This window comes from Leopardus geoffroyi, chromosome B4 (assembly GCF_018350155.1).
Source record: "Leopardus geoffroyi isolate Oge1 chromosome B4, O.geoffroyi_Oge1_pat1.0, whole genome shotgun sequence".
Classification (NCBI taxonomy): domain Eukaryota; kingdom Metazoa; phylum Chordata; class Mammalia; order Carnivora; family Felidae; genus Leopardus; species Leopardus geoffroyi.
The window spans coordinates 139,752,051-139,779,761 of record NC_059341.1 but is presented as its reverse complement, the minus strand read 5'-3'; the positions used below and the strand labels follow the sequence as shown (position 1 = coordinate 139,779,761).

Here is a 27,711-nt window from a genome sequence, read left to right as displayed (position 1 = left end):
TGGTCTCATTTCCTTTGGATAAACAAATTGAGCCAAGTTGCAAGTTAAGTGTCAACCTAGGAAAATCAGATGTGTTTCTCTACTCTAACAATGAACTATCAGAACGAGAAATCAAGAAAACGGTCCCATGCACAAGGGCCGCAGAAAGAATAAAATACTTAGGAGCGAAAGACTGAAAACTGTAAAACGCTGGTTGAAGAAACCGAGGATGACACAAATGGGAAGTGCCCCACGCTCCTGCACTGGGCAGTTAACACCCTGAAAAGGCCCACACAACCCAAAGCCATCCACAGATTTGCTGCACTCCCCATCAAAATTCCCATGATATTTTCACAGAAACCGAAAACAATCCTAAAATTCGTATGGAGCCACGAGACCCCGAAAAGCTAAAGCACATCAGAAAGTCATTTAGTACACAAGAATGCCACGCTGGAAACTCCACTCTGGTCTCCGTCCTTGGGGAAACCAGCCTTTGCCAACTGCTCTGGGCCCGTCTCGTCCCCGGCAAGGTCCCCTGTGGTGGACACCGTGCTGCCAGGGAGGTGCATGAGCCCGGCAGATGCGTGGGAGCAGCTCACCCCAGACTGTGTCTCAGGGCTCAGGGACTCTGGCCGACAGCCCACAGGGCACATCCCCTCAGCGGATCTCGGGAGGAGGGGCAGCCAGGCTAGGGCACAATGGCAACTCCTGTCCCAGGACCTGCCAGAGGAGGAGCTCCCACAAGTCTCCCGACACAAAGTGTGACCCTGGGACGTGGAGAGGGAGTGCAGACGAGCTCGGTGCCCTCCCAGGACTCTGCCACTGCAAGGAGTCTGAGGCCTCAGGAGGCACCGCCCCATGGGCCCAGAGCCACAAGTACAGTCCTCGGCCCACCAGGGTCACAGACAGAAGCCACGTTTGTGCCGTTTTGCCACAGGTGAGCAATTCCAGAGAACGCGCGTGAAATCCAAAGACGGTGAGCAAGGGGGGCCCAGAGCCGGGGTGCTGCACACATCCTGCCTGGAGCAGCCCCGAGGAGAGACGGGAGCAAGCCGGGGCGGCGGCGCAGCTGGAACGTCCAGTGTGCCAGGAAAGCATCGTTCGAGGCCCCTCTACCAGGGAGGGTCCCCCGAGTTGAGAGCTCTAGGGAAGCACAGCTGAGCGGCTTTCTTGCCAAGAACCAACCCATCCACCCCGGAGGTTTAACGCAGGGAGGCCCCGGGCCCACGGTGGGGTGAGCGGTGGGGGCCCAGCTCCACAGGGACAGTCCGGCAGGGGGACGGCGGTAATCCTGGTCACGTGACAGGGGTCCGCCCGGGGTGCTCCAGATAACCCCCCAAGGGGCACCTTACGGACTGAACTGTGTTCCCCCAAATTCACAGGTTGCAGGCCCCCAACCCACAGCGGGACAGGGCTTAGACACAGGGCCTCTGCGTAGCGAGTACGGTTAAGGAGGCCACAGGGGGCCCTGATCTGCTAATCTGGCACCCCTACCAAGAGGAAGACGGGCCAGAGAACGCTCTCCCCGCGTGAGGACGGGGTGCACAGGCCGCCACCCGTGAGCCAGGACGGCAGCTCGCACGGGAGCCACCTGTGCAGACACCCTGCTCTCCGACTGGGTCGTCCACCACGGAGAGAACGGACGCGTGCCGTGGCCTGTCGGCAGTGGCCGGTTGTGGCGGCGACAGCCCCCTCTGGAGGGTGTCCCCGAGGGAGGTGTCAGGTCACAAGAGGAGGCCGGGCAGGACCTCTGGAGCTGCAGGAAGCCGGGAGGTGCCCAGGGATGGCACAGAACGGCAAGGACGGGACAGGGAACCTGCACCCAGCAGCTCACAACCGTCTGGTACAGCTGTTGGCGTCGGAGAGCCCGTGCGGGTCCGCGGCGGTTAAGTCAAGTGTACGCTCCACTCAGTTAGTTTCCTTCTTTACTTCGTGCCTTTTGCTGTCCGAGGATCCCATCCCATCCGGGACACGTTGTGTGCAGTGATCCTGCCTTTTCGGGCTTCTCCGGGCTGACGCCATTTTCCCAACTTCCCTTGGTTTCCATGATGTTGACCGGCTTGAGGCGTACCGGTCGGGAACCCTGCAGAACGTGACTCAGGATCCGTCTGACGTTTTGCTCGGGGTTGGACTGGGGTCCCGGGTTCGAGAGGAAGCCCACAGGTGAAGGGCCCTCCTCGTCCCGCCCCATCAGGGCGCCTGCCGTCGGTCGGCCTGACTGATCCCCGAGGTGTCCGCCTCGGTCACCTGGCTGAGGCTCCCCGACCCCCATCCCCGTCCACCCCGCCCTCCAGGGGGGAGCCCGTGTGCGCGGCCCATGCGGAGGGAGGGGGTTCGGCCCCAGCAAGTCCAGGGCCCGGTATCTGCGGACATGTTTGGAATCCTCTGCATCGGAGACTTGTCTCTTGGCTCATTTACTCACGAGTCCATCTTACGTCAGCAGGGACTCAGGCCTGATTTTAGGTTTCGAGTTTCGTACTTTGTTGGGGAGCCTGCTCCAGCTTCGGCCCCACCCGGAGGGGTGCGAGCTCGTCCTCCCTCTCTGGCACACCCGCCCCACCCCAGCCCTGCGGTCCGCGGGAGGACGCCGAGCTCCCGACGTCACTGTCAAGTAGCAGCAGAACGGTGCGGGAGCTGTCAGAATGGGGACCCCCCCCCCCACAACCCCCACACCCGCCAGCTCTGAGTCTGCCCTCGTCCCAGAGAGCAAAGCCAATGTGCCTCCTGGCAGGCGCAGACCAAGGGGTTGGCTTGGGGAAGAGAAGGGAGTCAGAGAGAAGACTGAACAAAACAAGGGGGCAGCCTGGCAGATCGTTGGCCCCAACGGGTTAGGGACTGACCACCTCCCATCCGCGGCTACAGACCAAGGGCGAAGGCCTCTCTCATCCGAGTCATCAGCATCCAAGCACCGCAGGAAGGGCGGGACGCCTCCCTTCAACAGTCCGGGGCTGGGGAGCCAGAGGCAAAGCTGGTGGCCGAGTACCAGAGGTCCAGCAACCCGCTCCCACGGCCGGGGCTCTCCGGGAGGCCGCTGCCCCCTCCGGCCACAGCCACCCACACCAGCGCCGTTTCCAACAACGTGCAACGTGCCCGGGGGCCACCTACCTCCCTTTGGCACGGCCGGCTCTGGATCGTCTGTGCTGTTTAAACGCCTGTTTTCACGCCTGTGCTGACCTCATTCACATTCACGCCACTTCCTAGCTGGGAGCCTGGACAGAGCAGGTGTCTCCAGACCCTCCACTGACACACGACACCGGAGGCCTTCACGCTCCCTCGTGAGGGTTAAAGAGCTACTCTAATGGCCCAGCTAGTAAACACCCCAGTTTAGGGGAGAGTGATCGCCCGAATGCCATCCCGTGATTACTATGTATTTTCATTGCCAAAAGATGCAATACAATTTCATGGTTACTTGGGCCTGTAAAATAGAAATATCCCCAATTTTTAAGATATGAAAAGGTTTATGACCAGGATACTGTCAGTTCAAGAATGAGTCCACAGTACAAATGAGTCAATTCATGACAAAATTTAATTTCAGGAAAATTAACTCAATAAAGATGCCACAACTGTGCTTAAAGTTTTAATACCTATTAGGAGTTTTAGCGAGGTGGCGCAGGACCACGGACGCGCAGATCCATTTCCTGGCTCCTCAAAACACAATTGACTTCATACCTAATTTATCTGTAATGGGGACAGTATTACAAGGAACCTGGTGTTTAATGAAGAGGCAGGGTCTTCAACAGCCTAACCCATCACAAATGGAGAGCGTTCCCAAGTCACGGGATATTAAGTTTGTTTCCTGTGATGCTGCTGAGACCCAGTTAATAGCACCAGACTGATGGCCACTTTAACCAAACAGCCCAAGGAAGGCTTTATGTCCCAGCAAATGTCGGTGGCCAGAAACTCTGTAATTGCCGGGTCCCCAGAAAAGTAAAACCAAAGTGGGGCATCTGCACACAAGCGGCTGAGTGGTCCTAAATTCCGTAGCGAGCATCACCAGAATATGCGAGCGGCAAGAAAGGATGGCCAAGTCCAAATGCTGGGCTTCAGAACCACAAGACGGTCGCGGGCCCCGCGTGGGGCACAAGGACCACCGTCAGGAACAGAACTCTGAGGACTCCCGTGACCGCGGGCTCAGAGTAGGACGGCGGCAGGCACGGGGGCTCCGGCCCCACAGGAAGAACGCACGGTCCACACCAAGGCCCCTTCGATGGAGGGAAGGGGAGTGGAGGGCAGGACAAGCTCTAAGGCCTCCTGCCTCCTGCCCACACGGTCACGGATGTCCACAGACGAGGCTCCCTCGGCGGAGCCCAGCCCACCGGCCAGGACTGACCCTGCCCGCAAAGCAGCCACCGTGGGGAGCTCCCTTCCCGGTCTCCGAAGGTACACCACCCCCCTCCCCCCCCACCGCCACCGGTCCAGGGCCCGCGGAGGGCTGTCGCCCACGGCAGCAAACACCCTGCCTCTCGGTGAAGAAACCGGCCTCCGCGGACCCCGCTCCCGGTCACGTAAGGCTCCTGCCACCTGCAGTGATGACGAACAGCGGGCGTGTGAGCCCTGCGGCGCGGCCTCGGCTTCGGCAAACATCTCCAACGAGATGAAAAGGTGCTAGAATAAGCAAGGGGATACTCGAGGGAACAAAGGTGGTTTGTTCCAGAAAACTCAATCTCCTGAAGAAACGAGTTCCATCAAAATCGGTGGAGAGGAGAAAACTTCATATTGCACCGAATCTGTCAGCGATTTTTTTTAAAAATCTTTATTATGAGTAAACTCAAAACGGAGACCACACGTGAGTCCTGAGTGTGATCATTCCCAGCTGCTGCGGCTCAGGCCCAGAGCCCACCGGAACCCCGGGATCTGGGCCCAAGGTAAGCGCTCGCGAGCCCCAGGGACACAGTCACCGCGCGGTCGGAATGAAGTTCGGCTACAAACGGAACTACGGGAAGTTCTTCCCGGTTTTACGTCGACTCCGACGACAGGACGCCAGGGACGGACTTTCAAAAGACCGCCTTCCACCGAGCGGATGCCGAGAGGGCAAGGGCAGGTGCAGCCCACGGGCCCCGGCGGAGCGCAGTGGGGGGAGGCGGGCGGGCGCGCACGGGACAGCTCACCTGGTAGGTGTCCCACAGGCGGATGGTGCAGTGGAGGGGCACCTCCCTCGTCAGCAGGTTGTTCATCCAGCGGAAGGCGAACTGCAGGTAACGCACCTCGTGCTGCTCCAGGTGCCGGTGCACTCGCTCTGCACGAGACAAACACAGGCCCCGAGGCCGTCAGCGAGAGCCCCTGGGGGGCACCTCACAGCCACCCCCCCAACCGCCACACACCCGGGCCTCGTCCCCGGGGAGCCAGGAGGCCGTTCAGATGGACTCCTGCTCCGGGAAAGTGAGCGGCAGCAGCCGCAGTGGCACGAGGACACCGGCGAGGACCGCTCCCGGGTCCCCTGCTCCCGGGTCCCCTGCCGCGGGGCCCCCTGGGAGCCATGCAGCAGGTGCCCCACCCCCAGTAAGAGGGGCAGGACCACGCCCCCCCAGTGGAGGAGAAACTGCTGTGAGAGGTCAGCAGACGCTCCGGGGCACGAGGTGAGTGCTTTCTCCAGCCAGGGCGAGTCCACCACACCCGGGCCACGGTCCCAGGAGGGACTCGGACAGAGAGACGGCGAGCCTGCCGGCTCCCAAAACCACCTCAAGCTCGTCCCAGGCAAATGCCCCACCTGCTCCGGGACCCGGCCAGAGAGGGGGCCAGCAGGACACGGGCCTGGCTCTAGGCCGGCACGTCTGGATTCCAGGTTTGGGGCCGGACTCCAGACAGCTGGCCTCTCAGAAGGACGAGGTTTTAGCAACCATCCCTTGCCTGACGCACGAGCTCCCACCGGCCACGAATGGCTCCTCCCGTCCTGCTCTGCAGCCTTGGTCCCCTGTGCTGCCCAGTGGTCAGCGGACATCTCTTCCGAGTGGTCAGCAGCCTGCGGGACAGGCTCCAGAGCTCCGTGAAGCTCCCTGGTCCCTGAATTCTGGTGGTGTCACTGTGAGAAGCAAAGGCTCTGGGGTCACAGTGACCTTGCTGCTTCCCAACATTCTGCCCCGAAAAGCTCCACCCTGAGGGGTCTGGGAAGTACCTGTGCTGTTTCCTAAAACAGCCAAGTACCACCTAATGGGTCCTGGCTGGGAACAGGGAGACCCTCCCACGCTGACTGTGCTCAATCAGGGCCCACCGAGTACTGCTAAAGGCGCTCTCTCTGCACGCACCTTTTGAGCTCCTGAGTTACGTGCAAGTTCTTTCTCTCTGGGGCTTACCTCCCCCTGTGACCAGCCTTGAAAAGTGACCCTGTAAAAAGCTGACAAGGTTTTCAGTCCTCCCAAAGAAAGTTCCAGAACTGGCAAATAAACAAGTGTTCGTGTTTTGTTGCTTACTGGTTTGTCTTTACTCGTGTTCCTGGTAACCTGCAATACTGCAGAGAAAAGGCTTTCCTAACCACCAGGCAAAAAGGAGGGGACAGGGGAGAGGGTGCCTGGGGAGCTCAGTCAGGTAAGCGTCTGACTCTTGATTTCAGCTCAGGACACGAGCTCGTGGTTTGTGAGTTCGAGCCCCACCTCGGGCTCCACACTGACAGTGCGGAGCCTGCTTGGTATTCTCTCTGCCCCTCCCCGCTCATGCTTGCTTTCTCTCTCAAAATAAATAAACGTAAAGAAAATTTAAAAAGGAGGGGACAGGAGGGTGAGAGGACCCTGTCCTGAGAGCCTCCGCATCACACAGGCAGTGACTCCGGCTGAAGTGTGAGTGCCTGGTGGGGAGGTGCGCCCGCTTACAGGAGAGGAAGGCTGGCCGCAGAGAAGCTCCGGGCAGCTCCGGTTCCCGCCCCGGCACCACTGGGACACCCCACCCCAAACCAGCACCGTCCCGGCTGAGCGCAACAAACTCGCCTGGGCGTCGGATGCGGCAGGCAGGAGGGACGCCTGTGGCCGGGTGTGGGGGAGACGCTGGGGCGCGCGGTGGAGCAGACCCGGCGGCACGCTGGGAGAGCGGTCACAACCAGACAGTGACTAATTGCACGGGGCTGGTAAGAACCACACAGGCTCACCCCCGAGCCCTTGCAGCCCGCTGGGAGCAAGGTGCCAGGGAGGAGGCCGAGGGAGACAGTGGGAAGACTGCACAGGCCCCCAGCCCGCCACGTACTGCCTTTTCAGGGACAGATGTAGGGACCGAGGGCTCTGCGCACCGCACGGGGCAGGCCCGGGCCCAGGGTGCCGAGGCCAGGAAGTGGGCAGAGAGGGCAGGCCCGGGCATGGGGGCTCCGGCGGCTGGCACCCACTCCCCGCAGTATTCGGCTCCTGCAGACGGGGCTCCTCCCCCTGGAGGGCAGTTCGCGTGGCAGGGAAGGGGCTGGTTTGGGGTTTGCTCTCTGAAGAGGTCCCAGCACGAGCCCAGGCAAGCTCATGGGAAGTCCGCATCTCCCCACGACTGGCCCCACCCGTCCTCCCCCTCGGAAGCCTGAGAAGGGCACTTCTGTGGACGCGGAGGTGGAACAGAACGTGGGCCAGGGAGCCAGGCAGTAGGGGAGTCAGGGGAGTAAGAACAGGTCACCCTGAGAAATTTCCAAGGCTATTCTCCCCAGTAAAACAAACAAATAAGCATTATGGAATAAAGTCGACCATCGTCATTAGTTTTAGCATAAAATCTAAGCTTTCGGTGAACTGTCTTCTTTGCACTAGGCCCCTGGGAGCTCCATTTTCAGAGCCCGCTGACCCACAGACAAGGCCTGTCACCCCATCCTGGGCACTTGGTGAGCCCAGGAGGGGAGGCAGTTGAGGAGCTCAGAGGCAGGTTGGCCGGACCCCTAAGTGCAGCAGGGGTGACCTCCGCGGCCCCCGCACAGCTGGACGTCACCCTCACCTCCGTGGCTGTTAGAACACAGGTGCTCAGACCCTTCCCAACTTTCTCCACCAGAACCTCTGGTCTGTCCTCGTCAGCTCTCCAGAAGAGCCCCTCCCAGGGGCCCCGAGGCTCAGAGGGAGAGGACTTCAGCCTCTCACACGGGGTCCAGGTTGCAGAAGTCCCCCCACGGGGCAGGGCAGGTGCAACGCACAGGTGCCACACTGCGGTCTACCTAACTGTGCTCTTCTAATCAACTTGGGTCTTATTAGATACGGCTGGTTTTACACAAACTTCATTTCACTTCCAGAGAGAAGTGTCCACTTGCTCCGGGGGAGGTGACGCGGCCAGCAAACGGTCCATGGCAGGGCCTCCCCGGCAGAACGGAGTCACAGCTTGTCACTGAGAAGAGCCCACTGATGGGAAGGGGTAACCGTCTCCCGGGCTGTCAGCTCAGGAGCACTTTATGCCAGGATGCTGCCCGACGACACCCGGCCATCCCGTGTCGCTCATGCCACCGCCCTCCTCCTGCCACCCACCCCATCCCTGCCCAGTGCAGCGCTATTCACGTGCCCAGCACCTGGAGAGTTCTCTGAGACCCGCCCCTCCCTTCCTGGTACTACAAACACCCCGAGGAGAACATTTCTCGTGCCGTCTGGGGCTTCACTGCTCAGGGAACATGCCCACTCCAGGGCAGGTGCTGTCCCCAAGCGCCCTCTGTGTCTGTCAGATGATCGAGTGAGTGAAGGAACCATGAGTGCGGGGAGAAAACGTGACCGACCACGATGGACGAAGCCCCAACCTGCAGTCTTCCTTCTCTGCCTCTGCTCCTCATGCCACGGTGCCAAGGAGCGTTTTCGAGACGTGACAGGACGCTACTCTTTTTAAAGAACTGAAGAATGACTTCTAACCTACAGTTCTCAGCAGCTACAGAACTAAGCTTCTGGAGAGTTCTAAGGGCCCCCAGCGGCCCCTCCATCCAGGCCTGACCTTTGCCTGTTACCCCAGGGCACCGGCTGATGGCCAGTCTCTGCCGCGGCCCGGGGCACTGACACGGGCGCTCTGGTCACTGTGAAAGCCAAATACGATAACTACTTGAAAACCCAGCAGTTTATGGGGCGCCTGGGTGGCGCAGTCGGTTAAGCGTCCGACTTCAGCCAGGTCACGATCTCGCACTCCGTGAGTTCGAGCCCCGCGTCAGGCTCTGGGCTGATGGCTCAGAGCCTGGAGCCTGTTTCCGAATCTGTGTCTCCCTCTCTCTCTGCCCCTCCCCCGTTCATGCTCTGTCTCTCTCTGTCCCAAAAATAAATAAACGTTGAAAAAAAAAAAAAAGAAAACCCAGCAGTTTAGAAAACTTGCGATCTTACTGAAGACGACTCGTCCACACAGAGTGGCGTCACCTCCCCGTGTGTGCAGCTGGCAGCGTGGAGAGCAGGCTGGGCAGACACAACCGCTGCCTGGAAATGGCCCAGAAGGAGGGAGGCCGGCCCAGAGGACGCTCCGGGGACAGGCACCTGGTGGCTCCTGGTCCCGCTGGCCAATGCAGCCTGCCACTCTACAGGGACATGGCCAGCGCCTCGTCCACCGGCACGGGACAGAGCCCTGTGACGCAGCCGGTCAGCAGCCTGGGGCCCCCCGACGCATGGCGGCCAGCCCACCTGCCCCCGTCAAGCCACCCTTGCAGGCACGGCACAGCCCAAACCCCAGCAAACACAGCAGTGCAGTGGTCACGTGTTAAGAGTCGGGAAGATATGCCGACTCCGAGTTCGGTAACACGGATTCACGTTATGTTTTGACGGGTCACCACACGCTCAGACACTGCCTCGCGTCCTCTGCTCCTGCCCAGTAACACAGTGGTTTGTCCACGGAGGGGCCATCCAGCCCCGGGTACCGATGAGGGGTCGTCACCGCGCTCTCCCCAGGGTACCATCAGCAGGTCTTGCCCTGGACCCTGGCCTCCTGTGGGACGGGGACCTTGTCTGGGCCCACGTGTGCACACGGAGCGAGGCCCGGCAATGAGGGACAGCGACGGCCGCAGCTGGAGACCCGCGGGAGACGCGGACAGGACGGAAGCTGGGGAAGCAAGCCGCCCACGACAGCGAGGGCAGAACAGCCCCAGCCCCGGCCTCCGCAGCCAGGCCCATGCTCTGCCGTGGCACACCCAGCATGCCGAAGGACAAGGTCACCAGTTTACAAACTCGGGAAACAGCTCTAAAAGCGTGCCCAAAAGGCAGGGGACACCTTTTTAATGTGACCTGGCAAGCGGACAGATTTGGAAAACTAAACTCCTATTTGCAGAACACCTATCACTGAAGTAACCTAAGTAAACAGTAACAATTAACCCTTTCTCTTCCACAGTGAGTTCCTCCTGGGGCCCCACCTGCAGGTAAGTCCTCCTCCCCCTCCCCACAAGACGCAGACAGCGGCGGGCCCGGTCATAGGCTTGGCCCAGAGGAGCCCATCGCAGCCAGACAGTGCTGACCAGTGCCCTTCCTGAAGGGGCCAGGCCCACAGGACCCTGACCCGGGGGCGAGTGCACAGAGGCCGGCTGGGTGGTGCCCACGGATGCGGGCAAGGAGCAGAGGGCCGGAGACAGGACGCAGGACTGCCCCACCCCACGTCCTGCAGCGGCCCCACACCGCCAGATGGGTGCAGGCACTCGCCCTGTGTCCCCGGGTACCAGCACCGGGGGCACAGCCCCTGCTCTCTACAGAGCACGACCCGGCCCATCTGGAAAAGCACGGGCCACGGGAACAGCCAGAAACCTGCCGCCACCTGGCTAACCCCACAAAGATGCAAAGTCCTTCCAGAACAAAAGCTCCTCATCCATCAGCTCTTCCAGGGAAAATGTACCAGGGATCCCCCCCGCCCCGCCCACATACCCAGGCTGTGTGGAAGAGGAAGCAGGGCAGACGAGACCTGCGTCCTCACCTCTGAGAGCTCAGCAGCTTGGAGGAGAGACACAAAATAAATTCAACCTTGAATCTGACAGTTGTCTGTTGCAGTTGTCAGAATAACCGACCCCACATGCCCAGGAGTGCCCGGCCTCCTCTTTGCCAGGTGGAGGCCTCGGCGCTCCCAACAGGAGCTGGAAAGGCAAAGCCCCTGGAGCTCTGGGGGGTCGTGACCCCCAGGCATGGCCTACGTGAGGCCCCACGGCAGGAGCACCCGGCCCGCCGACGAGACGTTGCTCATGCAGGGGTGGTTCTCGGGAAGCGCGTCACGGAGGGTGACAAAGCGGGCCCACCACGGTCCCCCAAACCCGCTCACACGCGTGGGACTCCTGGCGGGGGCCGCCTCCTGGCTGGATGGTGCTAAAAAATGGACAACTAAACTCTCCGCGTTGCTTTCGATTTATATACGTCGGGGCTGCAAATGCATATGCTGAAAAGCTTCATTTTTCCTATTTTATAAGTAATTGTGAGCAGATGCTCTGTCACTGATAAAGGTAATTTGGTTAGCAATAATTCTGAATTTGAAATTTTCCATTTCACTGGAAATAAGAGTGTACATATAATGAATGAGCAGGCAGATGTAATTATTGTCATCTTTCAGGTTGAAAACGTTTTCTTCATAAAACCCTCCATGGCAGGCCAGGGCACTGCGATTGCTGTAAAGTCACCAGGAAGGTACCTGTCATAGCGACATGCAGGGAGGCCACCACGGTGTTTGCGGGACACTTTCCTCAGCACTTCAAACAGCAGATCTACAGACTGGAAATTCTACTGAAACATCTTGCCTTCTTGATTAAAAATAAAAATAAGTTATGCGAACGCATTGTGTTCCAGGATTTATGCTAAAGAGGAAAAAAAAAAAAAACACGTATCCCATTGACTTGGCATAAAAAACACATACTGTTTATGCAGGGCAGACACTACTTAGATTTATTTGCCCAAAGAGTGAGCATAATTGCTCACACTTAGATACCTGACAAAGAAAACCGTTCAACACCCCTCCGCAAAGCTGAGAACAGACATGAATACATCACGCTTCTGCCGGGCAAGGCATGAATAGGCTTTGATCTGGGGGGAAGATTTCAATTCTCCATCAGTTAAACAGATAAAAAGAGAGAGAGAGAGAGAACAAAACGAGAGCCACCTGGCAGTGAACATGGGCCTCTTTGCAGCCAAGAAGTCCCCTGGCTCACCACCCTCCCGGTTTGCAGGACTGGTCTGTGCTAATGCTACAGAGGCAGGGCCCGGCCGCATCCACGGGCCACAGGACCCAGGCCTTGCTGTGCAGGGGTCCGGGGGCTCGGCCAAGAGGAAGGGGCTGAGGCAGAGGGCAGCGGGGGTGGGCCTGGATGGGCCACGTCCATGAAGGACAGGCCTAGGGCTCCCCGCTACAGACACCCACAGAGGTGCCCCGAAGAGGGTATGAGCTGGAAGGGGGTGGGGTGGGCAGACGGGGGAAGTGAGGGAACAGAGTGGGACCCGGGACCTACAATTCCTTCCTGCAAGCACAGAACACTCCCTAGCAAGTCCCTGCAGGCACACAGTCCTGCAGCCCCACGGCAGGGGCAGTGAGGAGGCTGTGGCCGGAGCCTGGGCTGCTGGCCTGTTCTCTCCCTTGGGCGGCAGGTGAGCCTCAGCCAGACACTAAGGAAGAGTGCTAAGATCTCAGGCTTACAGTCAGGAGAGCCTGGGTTCAAATCCCAGGTCAGCTTCTGGAAAGTTCTTGAAGGCTCTCTCTCAGCGCCCCGAGGTTCTCCTCCAGACGGCCCGGCCCGCTCCCTCACGGCACTCTCTCAGGGAAGGTCCCGGCACAGCAGCTGCCGTCGCCCCGTGTGTGGCCAGAGGCGGGGGATGGGATGCCAGGAAGGGCACACCCGAGCCAGCCCTGCGGCACAGGTGCACAAGGGGGACGTGGTGAGGGCACCTGACCCCAACGGCAGCCGACCAGTATTACCGCACACGGCGTGCTTTGTCGGGCAACCATCCTCCTTCCGAGTGCATGCTGCCGCACTTCGACAAGGGCCACTTTTTACCTCAGAAACTGGAACGGAAGTTGATAGGAATTGAGATTTATTTAGACCATTTAACACCATCTTAGGCATGTGCTGATGGGGTAAAGAGAGAAAACGCAACCCCGGCCCATCCGGTGCCAAGAACCCGGGATCCCAGCGGGTCCCACCCCACGGGGTGACCATTCTACACCTTCTTCATCCTCCACGAGCAACGGGGAGCACGCGGAAGGCCGACGAGAACCAACGAAGCTGGGCTCCCAAGGGCGCCTCTGTAACGTCACACGCTACAGGCGCGCCGCGTCTCACAGACTGGACCACGCGCCTGCTCAGGGAAGCCTCCGTGTTCCGTAATAAGAAGGGGCGGGGCTGGCCCCCGCCCCCTTCCCGGGAGGGAGGCTCTAAGTCCTCGGACTCCCCCCAGGGCCGGGTGTCCCTGTTATGCTAACGAGAGGGGTTCTGGTGAGGGCACCCCTCGGCAGCGTCGGGATGGGGACTGAGTGGGACCCTCAGCAGCCAGACGATGGGGAGGAGACGGGAGCTGGAGATTGCGTCTACACAGGGCCCATGATCCGGTGGGCAGCACTAAGGGGAGACCCGATACGCTCTGGACGCCCAGCCCCAGCCGAGCTTCCGTGACTCCACGGGGACCTTCCCCAAGCTCACTCCGTGGTTCTTGACCTTACCCTCCACAATAAAAGCACCTCTGCAAGTATAGTGCTCTCCTGAGCTCTGTGAGTCATCCTAGTGGACCGTCGGACCCACGGGAGCCACGGGAACCACTGAAGTGAAGGCCACTCGCTCAGAAGTGCAGGCGGCCTAGGGACCATGGAAATGCAGCTGGTGTCTGAAGCAGAGCCTCTGGGGCAGCACTGAGCCAGCCCTTAACCTGTGGGGTCTGCTAATGACAGAAGAGCACTTGCGCTCGGGGTACAAACAAGATACTCCTGCCAGCATCAAATGCCCAGAGGCTGCGATCCAGAAAGCCCTCCAGAAAGAGGCCAAACACATTTTCCCAAAATAACTTCTCCAAGGCTGGCTTTGACATCAAGGTCATGCCACACGATTACTATCTTCTCACGCGCTCCACGCGAGGGCAGGGGTGAAGGCGGGTCAGACCCACACGGCCGCTGACCATGCCGGAGCGGGAGAGACTAACACGGTCACCACGTGAGCACAAGGACAGGCTAGAGTGTAGACGCCCCCAGGCCCCGGCCACAGACGCCACCAACCACCCCGGGGACCCAGCGTGCACACAAGCAGGGAGTGAAATGACGCTTCCCGGCAGGATGTAGAAACCAGTGTTTATGTGACACCACGACATGCTATCTTTCCATCTTTAGAGAGGTATTAAGGCATATTTTGTTGACAGTAACATTATCTAAAATACAAGCGCTTCCAGAGCTACTCAGAATCGAAGCGACGAGGCATTAAATCATTCTCACCTCACAGATGTGCTCACAGGCTTCTCCACGAAGGCCTGTTTTCCTATCAGAAAGCAACAACAAGCCTGATTTATTGGGAAAGGACACAGATGCCAGAGCGGCGTCCCCGGGGCACCCAGAGCACGGAGGGCCTGATAACCCCCCGCAAGGCCACCCCTGTCGTGCACGTGTGCACATCGGTGGCGGCCCAGGCACACAGGAGGCGAGCGGACAGCAGACCAGACGGACGGGAGCTGGAGGGGCCTGGCCGCGTCCCACCCAACACGCGTACGGGGTTCTAGATGGGGACACGGTGAGGACACTGAGGAAGAGTACCCGCCCCAGGTTCCATCCGAGATGTGATGGGCCAACAGGGGGTGCCGGGCCTGGCCCCCGCAGTCGAGGCAGCACAAAGCCTCCGGGAGGGTCTCTGGGCTCCCAGGCCGACGACAGAGGGGAAGTGGGGCACAGAGCCAGACAGAAGTCAGGGAGACGGGCCCTCAATCCCAGCGCTGCAGGGAAGGTGGGGGAAGGGAGCCCACGGCACTGCTCCTTTGCTCACTGTGTTAGTTTCCTGATTCCGTTACAAACCCCCACACGCTCGCCCGTTGAAAACAGCGCACATCTGTCATCTCACGGCCCCTGTGGCTCTGGAGTCCAGAGAGGACCTGGCAGGCTCCGCCACTCGGGGCTTTCCAAAGCTACACAAGGCCGCGCTCTCGTCCGGAGGCCCAACCAAAGTAGCACCCACCTCCAAGTTATTTCAGGGTGCTGGCAGAATCCATTCCCTTGCAGGGCTATGACTCAGGGCCCGGCTCTTTGCTGGCCATCAGCCAGAGGCCACCCACACGGCCCTGCCACGTGAGCTTCTCCGACTGGCCGCGGGCTTCAAGAGCAAAAGCAAAGTCTCTAGTGAGTCTGCTCAAATGGAGTCTTACGTGATGTAACGTAACCACAGGCTGATAGCCCACCACCCCATACTCTGTCGAGACACATGATTCGCCCAAACCCAGGAGCAGGGATCACACAGAGGTGTGGATACGAGCAGGCAGGCTCCCCGGGAGTCACCGTAGGACCCGTCCACCACGTGCACTCACCGCACTTGCCTTGGCCAGGAGCAAACCCGTCGGAGCCTATGGCACACCAGCCCCCACATCCCCTTCCCAGCAGGGCAGCGAGGAGGAGGGCCAGGGCTGCCCTCCACTGCAGTTCGGTAACCTAGCCGTGGCAGTGAGTCAGGAAAGAAGGGAAGGTTCTCCTCGCCCTCCCCCTCCAAGCCAAGGGGCAAGGCCCTGTTTCAAAGGGGGCAGACAGCAGGGAAGAAATAAAGTCTGAGCTGAACGAGCACTCAGCTCATAAACAGTTTGCAAACCGTCTCGTCAACAGTATGTAAGGAAAGCCTGACGAGACCCAAGGAAGCTGAAGACGAGTAGCTTCAGTACTCCGTCCACCACGGTGCATTTTAAGACTGAGAACCTGGGGCGCCTGGGTGGCGCAGTCGGTTAAGCGTCCGACTTCAGCCAGGTCACGATCTCACGGTCCGTGAGTTCGAACCCCGCATCAGGCTCTGGGCTGATGGCTCAGAGCCTGGAGCCTGTTTCCGATTCTGTGTCTCCCTCTCTCTCTGCCCCTCCCCCGTTCATGCTCTGTCTCTCTCTGTCCCAAAAATAAATAAACGTTGAAAAAAAAAAAAAAAAAAAAAAGACTGAGAACCTGCCACGAAAGCACCGGAGTTCTGACCACGACCCGCGAGCCCCCACGCCCAGGCTGGTGAGCGGTCCGTGCCTGCCCACGTTTGAGACGCAGCTCAAGCACCACGGCCCTCCCAGAGCCTCTTCTGACCTTCCCCGCCTCAGCACCCCGCCGGGTCGCCCACAGACCTCGCGAGGAGACAGACGGCACTCTAGTGGCCGTCGTGGCTGTCATGGCCATCTCACCTGTTCGACTGGGGAGCTCATCGAACTCCCAGTTTGTGGATGAGCTCGTCGAACTCCCGTGGACGGATGGTTACATGCCGGGTGAGTGGACGGAACAGGGAGAGAGGACAAAATGCAGGAGGCTAATCGGCAGGCGAAGGGAACGATGGATAGAATGGATGATCCTAGCATGCCTCTGGGAAAAGCCCTTTCCAAGGCAAGCTCTAGGGCCCAGATACTTGCCCTGTCAAAAGCCAGCACTGAGGACCAGAATCTAGTTGAGGAAACTGACTTGTTCTGAGGAAAAGAAGGCATTTCCTTCTACGCCTTTGGATAGAGACACGAATACATAAGAATATACAAGCGAACGACATATATAAGCACAACATATTTATTCTGGCTCATACTCTTACCAAGAAAAAAAAACAGCAGAGCACAGGTAGTCCCACTCAAACACTTTAAAAATTAATAGCTCATGGGGTGCCTGGCGGGCTCAGTAGATTAAGCATCTGGCTCTTGGTTTCGGCTCAGGTCACGATCTCACGGTTCATGAGTTCGAGCCCCGTGTGGGGCTTCACACTCACAGTGCGGAGCCTACTTGGGATCCTCCCCCTCTCTCCCTCTCAATCTCTCTCTGCCCCTCCCCACTCACTCTCTGCCTCTCAGAATAAATGAAAGACAATCAACGGTCCGTAATCTAACGTGTACGTTTAAAGGTAGCGGGATGCAACCCACAGCATACATGCGGGAACCGCAGTCCAGTTAGCCACAGGGAAGACGGCCAACTGGTCATCCCCAACTCCATCAACCCCCACATTCCTGGCACGATCCTAATGACATTCCTCCACTCCGTGAAACCTTTCAACAGCTCCCCGTGGAGCAAAAACGTCTTCTGAAGGGGCCAAGGTCCTGAGCTGGCTCCCTTTCTTCGCCCACATCGGGGGTGTATCACGCGGTAAAGGACGGGCTCTCGGGGTAAGAGGCCCCGATCTATAGGCTCTCTGCCATGGCCGCTTGGCGACGTAGCGCCTCCGAGCCCAGAGCTGGGAGGGAACGCACACCGGCTCTCCGGGCCGGCACAGGCCCACTGCCACGCGCCCTGCCTGCGCCGTCTTCGCCGCGGCCCCCGCGCCATCCCCTCTGCCCACGCGACTGCCTACAGGTCCCCACACGCTTCTGTGGCCGCTCACCGCCCTCCCCTCGTTCACTACAGCAGACACCCCCGCAGGCCTGGGCGCCGGCGTCCGCCTCCCGCAAGGCCCCCCGACGCCCCTCCGACCGCTCGTGAGAACCAGGAAGCTGGCTGCGCGAGGTTGTTCTCTCAGTCCGCCGTCTAACCGGGTCAAGTTCCCCAACAAAGGACGCTAACCCACACGCCTACACCCGGGACACGGCACACAGAGGACATTTCACAGACGCCTGCCGAGTGTGTGAAGTCAGCTGTGTCCCCATTCAGAGGAACAGCCGGTCCCTGGAGCCCTGGGGAGAGAAGGGAGCCGGGCCGAGGTGCTCAGCTCGCCGGGCGGCCACTCGTTGGGCTCAGTGACGCGGCCTCGGCGCTGCCTCCCCACGTTAGAACGTGCGCACCAGGCGGGGAGGGGCGCTGACCGGGACCGTGAGGGCAGTTAGTGTCGGAGGAGCACACGGGCTGCCGATGTCTACAGGACGTGGTGCGGAGCCAGGAGGAGGGAGGGGGGAGGACAGACAGCCAAGCATGCCACGTGCTCGCGCCCTCCACGTACACACAGGTGAGGGACCGGGGCCCCGGGGTCCAGTGTCCACGCTCGTGCACACACGATTCCGGCTCCCTCTCCCAGCCCACCGCCAAGGCCACTGCTCACGCCGACAACCCGTGGGCGGGAGACACCGAGGCAACGCCGCCAGGCTGCACCCGCGTCCCGGTTCAAGCGCGTCTAGAACCGAAGCCTGATATCCAGCGTGCCTCCTCCGCGCCTCCTGAGGCGGACACCCACCAAGTGTCACCAGACTCCATTGAAACGGCAGCCCGCGGTGTTCATGCAGGGTCGTGGACGTCCCCAGATGACGGTCAGAACCGCACCTGAGGCGATGCCTGGGTGGCTCAGTCAGTGACGCGTCTGACTTCAGTTTGGGCCATGATCTCACAGGTCACGAGTTCAAGCTCCACGTCGGGCTCTCTATGTCAGCACAGAGCCCACTTCAGATCCTCTGTGTCCCTTCCTCCTCTCTGCTCTCTCTTTCTCAAAATTAAAATAAACACTTTTTAAAAATACTTAAAATAAAATAAAATATAAATAAAATAAAAAATAAATTAAATTAAATTAACAAATAAAATAAGATACAATAATGAATAAAATAAAAATAAAATAAAATATAAAATAAATAAAATAAAAAATAAAATAAAATAAAAAATAAATTAAATTAAATTAACAAAACAAGACAGAATAATAAAATAAAATAAAATAAAATAAAATAAAATAAAATAAAATAAAATAAAATAAAATAAACCGCACCTGGGGCATGACAGCTGCCGGGAGGCGAGCGGCCTTGGCTGAGCCCAGGGCGCTGGCACAGACAGAATACAGGAGGAGGCCACCTCCCCAAACCATCCCCAAGGCTGAGGGCCTGTGACTGCAGCCACATTACTGGTGCAGGGAAGCTGGGACCGCACGGCCCAGACCGGCAGGAAGACCAGCCACGGTGTCACCATGCCCAGCCCTCGTCGCCATGCCCAGGAGCCCACGACGGCCCTGGGGGGCGCCCTGCTCTGGCCTGCCCGGCCCCTGAGCCTCCCAGGAAGGGCGCTGGACACAGCTTGGTGCCCAGGCCAGGAGCCCGCGGTCCCCGGGAAGCAGGGGCGTGCGGAGAACAGTCTGATTTTGGCGTCAGGGGCTGATTTTCTGCCCTGGCACGGCGGTGGCTCGAGGGCTGCATCTGCTCTGTTCTGTTTCAGTATTCATGAACAACCCCAAAGCTGCCGAGGTACTAAGCAGTGAACTTGGTAAAAGAACACTAGTGGATATACAACAAGCAGGCCAAGTTTACCTAAGCACTTAACTTCCATACCCTTTCTTTTTTTTTTTTTTTATTTGTGTTTTTAACGTTTATTTACTTTTGAGACAGAGAGGGACAGAGCATGAACGGGGGAGGGGCTGAGAGAGAGGGAGACACAGAACCTGAAACAGGCTCCAGGCTCTGAGCTGTCAGCACAGAGCCCAACGCGGGGCTCGAACTCACAGACCGAGAGATCGTGACCTGAGCTGAAGTCGGACGCTTAACCGACTGAGCCACCCAGGCGCCCCCATACCCTTTCTTAAAAAATAGCCAGAATGTGTTTAAAATGACTTTGTCAAAGAAGATACGTTCCAGGGAGGGTTTTATCCATCATCGTAGTGAAAGCCCTAAGAGGCCCTTCATCCCCTCCACAGAAGGAGTCTGCCCCTGTTCCTAGCACCGGAAACCTACCCCAAATAACCGAAAAATGCTAGCTTCCTGCCACTGCCTCGAGGAGGAGCTAGCTGCATTTTACTCTCTGCTCTCTTACCGGTGACACAGAAGCGTGAACGGTCCCTCGCGTCGCTTCCTGTGCCCTGACATCCACTGCCTCCGGGACACCAGCCGCAGGCAGAGGGGGTGCCCACAACTGCCCCCACCCTGCCTCTCAGAAGACACCCGCGGACCCCATCCCCCCAGGCTCTCGGGGAGCACCTTTCCTGCCTGCCGCCAGCCGCTGGAGACATGGCCACAGCACCAACCCCCGCCCCCAACGCCGGCGCAGAGACGACCCTCCCTCACCAGCCACAGCACCCCAGGCTCCCCCGCCACGGCCAGCGGACACGCTCACGGGGTGCTCACACAAAACACGGTTTCCCACGCTGGAGCTCCTCTGTGGTCCCCTCCTCTTCAGGGGGATGTTTCCCAAAGGACCTCCTACAACAAGCTGGGAAATTCTGAGCATCAAAATCATTTATTATGGGACACACCTGCAAGCTGGCGGAACACAGGATCCCCGAGCTCAAACACACACACACGGGAGAGAGGGGACAGCTTCTCCTTACGGCAGGAGGGCAATCAGCGAATGCAGGAAAGCGGACGAGCCAGCAGCCCCGGTGGTGACCGGCCCAAACGAATCCTCACCTACGGGCACCCAAAGCACCGCGGAAAGGCCCGGGGCCGGAGGGAGAGCCGCGCTGCCCGGGCCTCCTCGCCGGTCACTTCTCACCACAAACAGAAGTGTGAGCTCACGGCACCCTGGCAGACACCTGTTCAGCCCGCAGCCAAAGTGAAGGTCACTGGACACGGGACGGCCTGCCCCGCGTGTCCCCAGAAGCTCCCTCCCAATCTGAGTGTCGGCACCAGGAAGCAACGGAATAGCTCAGAACAACAGACACCCTGGAAAGAAAACAAACCAGCAACAAACCCGAACGTGCCCGTTTCAGAAACGGCAAAGTCCTGGAACTCCCAGAAAGGCCGCGTCTCCCCTCCGCCGTGCAACGACCTGCCACACCTCCAACGTCCCTGGCACGATCGCGTTACGGGGGGAAGCGCTGGTCCACACCTTCCTGCCCTGTGCCAGCACGTGCCCACGGGGCAGGGGCTGCAGCGCCCCAGGATCCCAGTTATACACACCCACAGCACACGGCTCAGCCTTGTCGGCGGGGGGTGGGGGTGGGGGGCGGGGGTCCTCTCCCGGCAGAACCCAGAGACTGGAGCCGTCACACGCACACCCACGGCGCCTCACCGGCCACAGGGCAACACCCGAGGGGGTCCAAACTCAACAGGCCCCCCCCTTCATCTGCGTGGCCCAGACTCGATGCTCCTCCCTGTTTCCCCAACGGTCAAGTGGAGACACTGTTAGTTCCCACCGCACCGGCCGCCAGGAACGAACGGGATACGGAGCGTGCACTGCTCAGCAGCGCACTGGGGACCCAGGCAGAGCTGAGTGAGCGGTGAGCCCTCTGAGGGCACACCTGGCCAGATGCGGGGGGCAGCCGAGCGAGGGCACTCCGTCCGGGACCAGGATGACAGTAGCACCTGCATCCACCCCTCCTCCTGCCAGGACCTCACGGTGACAGAAGGCGGCAAATACGCAAGTACAAGAGAAGGGACAGAAAGAAATATCTGAGGAAGGAGACGGAAACACACAAGCGGCGTCTCCCCAGGGGACCTGAGAAGCTCAAGCCCACGCCAGCGCTGCAGAAAGCAGGAAGCGGTTCGCTCGGCACGGATCACCCGGCAGCCCAGGAGCGGTGGCCTTCACCACAGAGTGTGCGTCCGTAGGAAGCTGCTGGATGGCCCCAGGCCTGCACGCCCCCTGCCTGGCAGCAGCCCCCGCCCCTCCCCATCCTGCCCTACAGTCCAGAACGCAGAAGGACCTCCTCCACAGAGGTGAAGCCAGGGCTCGGATGGGGGGACCCGGCAGAGCGGGGGAGGTCTGAGCTGTGAGCTGCAGGCACATACTCACCTGCACCGTCCCCTGTGCGGTGACAGGGGCGCACGGCCGAGAGGGGGCACAGGGCACACGGGGAAGCGCCCGGCCCTGAAGGCTGGGCCCACCAGGGACCCACGGCCGAGCGTGGAGGCCCCGGGGCAGGGGGGGGGGGGGGCGGGGGGCACGGAGAGTAAAGACAGGAAGTGCTCCACTGCCGTTTATGGACGAGCTGATGGCGAAGGTGGCCTCCACCGTGGTCCTCGTCCAGCCTGCGGGGAAATGCCCGGCCACAGGGCTGCCTCCGGTCCCGGTTTTGAGAGGGACGCTGGTCCGTTACAGTAAGGGACATAAAACCACTCCCGTTCCCCAGCAACCCGTAACCACGAACAAAAATGACTTTGGGGAATCATTTCAAAACCAGATTTGATGGCCTACATTCAAAACAAGACAACTTTTTCTTCTTAAGGTCAAGGAGAATCGCTGTATTTGGAAGTCTCTACTTACAATTTAATTAACTAGTCTCAGTTTGGCAATAAACCCGGAACATCAATCTCGGGATGCGGGGTCACAAAGATATCATCATTAAGGAGAAAAGCATCTAAATCATGAGCTCAGAAGGCCTCACGTGCCTGCATCTCATTACACACTGGCTGGCCATCACCGCCTCCCGGTGTAAACATGCTCCCTGCTCGAGCGGCTGAGAGGATGACGCTGATGGCGATGCTGGTGATCCAGTGACAGCACCTCCGAGTGGTTCCGGGAAGGAGAGGCCTGGGAAAGCCACAGAGACAGCACAAAACAGACAGAGACAGCGTCTCTCAGGCCGCCACGTCGGCTCGGCCTCCACTGTCCCGTGAAAGGGAGGCTGAAAACACAGCTGTAGACCCCTCCCTGGCCCACCCTCACTTAGCCCGGCCAACATCGGGGTGGCGATGGCTTCCAGGGGCCATAAGGCAGGCTGGGTGGTGTGGCCACATGATCTCGGAGCCCCCACCTCCCCCCGCCCTGCACAGGGAGGGTCTTGTGACTCCGTGCTGAGGGCAGGCCTGGAAGAAAGAACTCCCACAGCAACTTCTAACACAGGACAGAATGCCCTCGGCTGTCAAAACCTATCCACACATCGAGCAGGATCTTTAAAAATAAGCTAACCCCTCTGTTCTCAGGTCACTAGTTCCAAGACCCTCTTGGGCCGCTGCAGTCCAAACGTGGGAGGAGAGGTGTCCCTTAGTTCTAAGAAAGTAAATCCCTCTCTACCTATTCAGGGGGAACACCTGAAAACAAAAATGGGAAGGAAAACACACAGGGCCGGAGGCAGCAAGGTTTTGGGACAGAGAGAAGGAAGCCAGAAGGGGTCACAGAGGGTCCCCAAGTGACAAGTCTGCAGCCCCATTCTCCCGACACATCACTGCAGCCCAGGAGATGGCAGGGGGGGCTACAGGCCCAAATCCAAGGTCCAGAGACAAAAGCGGTGGGGCGGGGGGGGGGCGGTGCTGGGACCTACAGCTGGCAGGTGCGGGTGAGGCCAGAGCAGAGGAGGTCCGGCACCTGCCTGGTCTCCAGCTGCGACAGCTGCGGGGCTGGGAGCCAGGGACCCTCTGAGTCCCTGGGCCACTCGGCTCCCGTGTCTCACGGTGGTGCTCAGTATCTCAAAGTTCTGGCAGGTGCCCCTCCCCGGATGACACGGACAACCTCTGGGGGTGGTGGGAAATCTATCACATCAAGGGTCCTCCAAAGAGAAAGCACCGTCCCTGCAACCAGCATGATGGTCGATTAGCGGGAGAAGCCAATAAATCCAAGGGGCCAGCAGGTCACAGGAAAGCAAGGGCCTGGCTCCGTCCACTGGGGGGACGTTCACATCGAGCAAGACAAACCTCAATGATCACGAGACAGTCAGCTCTTACCCAGTCACTTGTGCCACACACCCAGTATTTTCCTGTCACATCACCAGCAGTCAATTACACTGCGGTCGTGCGGCACAAATTACGGAGCCTGTCCACACCCCAGATCCCCCTTCCATGAGTTAAAGGGAAGAAGGACAGGGACTGGAGGGTCTCAGGCAGAACGAGAGCCACAGGGGAGACCCGTGAGTACATAAGTACCCAGAGACCGCTCTCACCCACCGCCCCACAAACATCCACTCTGCAAACCAAGAGTTCGACCCTAAGACCACATGGAAGCAATTCAAAGCCTCGAACACCACGGGAGCCCTCGTGTTCAAGATGCTACAGGAAACACTTTATCCGTCAGTACACCACCATGAGGTGGGCACGGTCTGCACCCCGGGCACCATGCTGCCTGCTGGGATCTCTGGGTGAGAACTCCGGCACAGGCTCAAACCCAGGAGAAGGGACCCACTTTTTATTTAGAGACAGCACAGCAGATTTTCCGACCTCTTCCATGGGATGGCGTGACAGGTGGGGCACCGATGGCACCAGACGCTGGCCAGGAGTCCTAAGAGGAGCCGCGTGCGAGTTGGGGAGGGGGGGTTCTGGTGGCAGGCCTCACCATGGCACGGCTGCAGGCTGCTGCTCCCGAGGAAATCCTGGGGCACAGGCAGGGACAGGCAGGACTCTGGGCCCACAGGACACTGCTGGCCCGACATGGGAGAGAGCTGGGACGGCTCTCTGTGTTGAGTGCCAACCCAGGACAGGAAGAGCTAGAGGGGACACGGAGCTGGACGGAGCTCACCCAGCCTGTGGGGCGGGTACGGCCGAGAGGGCCCCGGCTCTCACAGCGGGGACGGTACCCCACCGCTTTGGAGGTACTGTGAGGAGTCAATATGGTAACACAGGTAAAAACCTGAGGATGTAGCCTGGTCCACGGCAGCCACCGAACAGACGCCAGCCACCAAACAGACGCCAGCCACCGTTAGCAACCGCGGAGGCCCCGCTCAGGTGTGTGACAGAGGCTGAAGCAGAGCCCGGGCATATACTCCAGTTAGACAGCAGGTGCGGGGACAGAGTCCTGGCCCGAGCCAGGGAGACGGGCACAGGGACGCGGCCCCACGCGGCACACTCAGCCTCGCTGGGCGAACACACGACTCCCGTATCCGACGTCACTGCCGCCACACGTGCGCTTTGCCGGTCGCCAGGCTCCCGTGTCTCCGGTGAAATATCGCTATCATTGCGAATGTTCACACCAGCCATCCCGGGGCCTAATGAGGACGCGAGCGGGGGAGAGGAAGCTTGTTATTTTTCACTGTCGCACGCCGAAGGTTCCACGGCCGGGGCCGCGCTGTTGATTTATTCTCTGCTCTCCGACTGCTTACCTTGTAGCAGTAATAAAAATATTTTCACTTGGATGGTAATAAAGCCGAATCTAGTTTACTAGATGTAACTGAATTCTATCTTGAAAGAATAAGTCAATTTTAACCTTCCAATGTAGTCAAGACAGCTTTCAGAGAAATTTCATTAAAATCACATTTACCCTAAATTAAAACACAGAGGACAGGGGAAATGTACAAGCAGATGAAGCCATGCCCACGAAGGGAGAGCTGTTCTCTGAGGACGCATTCTGGCATCTTCTTCCCTCGGGGCGGAAGTGTACAATTTAAAAAATACTGATGGCCACAGCCACCCTCGGTCTCCTGGGTTCGGCCTGTGTCGTCTCGCTAACGGGCTTCCCAGGGACCAGACGGAGGGGCCCGCGCAGGGAGCCAGTGCACACAGGGCCCTTGGCCGCCCCACAAGGTGAATGGGGCCAAGTGGAGCCCCCACATCACACCTGCCAGCACTCGAAGAAGCGTCAGCCCATCCGCTCCTAACCACGGCGAGGCAGTGAATACAGATGGCAGTGGGGACAGTGGCCACTGACGCCCAACGCGGCTTCCAGCACACGGGCCTCCACGTCCAGGCGCACTGAGGGCTCGTGGGGAACGAGCCGGAGCCAGGGCCCGAGACGGTCAGCCGCCAAGGGCACACACTTGCTAACCAGCGGTCAGGAGGACCCGGGGTGGTCAAGCATTCTTTCCCAGAAGCCCCAACGGGGCTCTCCCATCTTCCTGTTCTAACCCGCAGGCCTCTCACCGGCCTCCCACGCTGCTCAGGACCAGCATCTGCCCCTCGCCAGGGGACCAAAACTTTGGGACCTAATTTCCGTCCAACCCTGCAGTCGGAGGTCAGCCTGCCCCCCCCCCCCCCGCCGGGGCTGTGCCCACCTGCCCACTCGGTGTGTGCCCACATGCCACCTCCCCCCAAGACGTGTGTGCCTGCTCACCCCCGAGGATGAGCCCACTCACGTGCCCCAGCTTGCCTGCTCCTCTCCAAACACCGAAAACCACGCCCCGAACAAAGGGCTTCCGTGTGCCCACAGCAGGGACAGGCCACTCAGAGCGCCAGGGCTCGCCCTGCTCCTGCTCTCATGCAGGAAGCCCCCGGCAGGAGGACAGGCTGCCTTCTAGCCTCAGGCCTGCAGACTCGCGCCCCACCCCGGCCCATCCGGGCCCCCTCCTTGCTGCAGCTTCTGGCCAGGTGAGGTGTCGAGACCCTCTGTGGGAGCGGACCGGTCAACCGGGCACGGGGTCTGCTTTACAGACCAGCCCCCACGCCAACCGACCACAGGAGATCCAAGGAAAGGGTGAGAAGATCCATCCCGGCTCAGGCCCCAGGCAGAGGCCCCAGGCAGGGTCCCCAGGCCAACACTGTGGGGGCGCCACTGCAGGAGTGACCAAGGCCCCTTTCACAAAGCCACACCCTGCCGGCCATTGGCCTCCAGTCCCTCTGGCTGGAATCTGAAGAGGAAGGGGCAGGGACCCTCTGCCTCTCCCTCATGCTCACACAACATGCCTGTCCTGCGACGCTTGGCCACTGCCACCAGGAGCATGCAACCCCCATGCCACAGCACGAACACCTTGCAGAGAGCTCTGGACACACAGTCCACACCCCCAGGAGTGCCCTGTGCACAGCAGGCTGGTGGTGGCACAGTGCTGGCACACTTCAGAATACTCAGTGACAGATCAAAACCTGAAGACGCCCACAGGAGAAAATTCTGTAGGACCCAGGAGCTCAGGCCTGCCCTGGGTCTGGGCTGGTATGGCCTCTTCCCGGGACCGTCAGCAACACTTTCCAGGCTCCGGCCCAAGGGGGGGCCTCCTGCAGACTCCCCTCCATGACAGGCACGTGGGGTCACTGAGCACACAATTCACAAAGCGCTTCCCAGGCTGCACCCCACGATCTCCGGCTCCGGGCACTGGTCACCTACCCCACTCTCGGCTCCCTGAAGTCCCATCTGGCACTCGCTCCACACCGGCTACCCCCCTCCACGCAGCAAACTCCTTCCGTCTCCTGTGGCCGCTTTCTGTGGGCGTGGTGCTCAGAGGGAGCGCTAGGACCCTGGCTGCGGGGGACAGAAGCCGCAGGGGGAGAAGAGGGTTTCAGGCAAAGGCCACGACGAGAACCAGGAGCGGAGCGGAAGCTGGGACCACGTGCACTGACTGACGGAAAGCAAAGGGTCCGCCCGGGCCGGCCTGGAGCTGCTCGAGGAGGGGGGCTGGTTCAACCCGTGAAGGGTCTGGAAGCCGCGCCTGGACGTCCAGCTGCTGTTCCCGGCAGAACGTCGCGGCAGCGGGGACGAGGGGCAAATCCCGTTGAGCGACTCAAGGCGGAGAGGCCGGGCCTTCCCCGAGATCACCTGTACTTGACTGACACGGGTCAACACGGCACGCGTCCTGCACAGCCCTGGGCCAGCGGATGTCCACGTCCACAGTGACCGCACAGGAAAACCCCGGCACCCCCAGGGCAGTGAGCCCCTGCGCGACGGTGGGCTCACTCACGGGGCGGTCCAGGGCTCCTAGATCAGCCTGTCAGAGAATCACAATTCGGGGGTCAGAAACTGACCGAACCTAACGAAGGAGAACAACTGCGTGTGAAAACCGCCCGGCGACCGGCGGCATCAGCACATCTGCAGCGTCAAGTCCAGCGAGCGCGGCGGCTTACGGCTCAGGGGACGATTCCTGGTGGAGGACAAAGCGGCCCCTCCTCTGACACGGCGGGCAACGGGGACGTGTTCTGAGCATCAGCGGGGCTCCAGAGAAAACCGGAAAGTGCTGACACAGTAACCACGTCAGGAAGGAACCACACCTGGGGGAGACCTAAGTGTGTACGTGTGAGGGCGTGTGTGAGGGCGTGTGTGCGAGAGTACACGCATGTATCTTTA

The 27,711-nt window shown here is 59.7% G+C and overlaps 1 protein-coding gene across 11 annotated transcripts in view; it reads right to left on the bottom strand.

Annotated features, from left to right (window-relative positions):
• TBC1D22A (TBC1 domain family member 22A) overlaps positions 1–27,711 on the bottom strand; it is a 325,287-nt gene that overhangs the window by 84,633 nt on the left and 212,943 nt on the right. For 6 of the 11 annotated variants that reach the window (XM_045464835.1, XM_045464837.1, XM_045464836.1 and 3 more), the window contains one exon: positions 5,088–5,215. The exons of 2 other annotated variants lie outside the window; for them this stretch is intronic. In XM_045464835.1, coding sequence (XP_045320791.1) covers positions 5,088–5,215 — 128 coding nt within the window. Of the gene's footprint in view, positions 1–5,087; positions 5,216–21,981; positions 24,713–27,711 lie in introns of those variants that run through there. 3 more of the 11 variants (XM_045464839.1, XM_045464833.1, XM_045464834.1) reach the window with 3 other exon arrangements.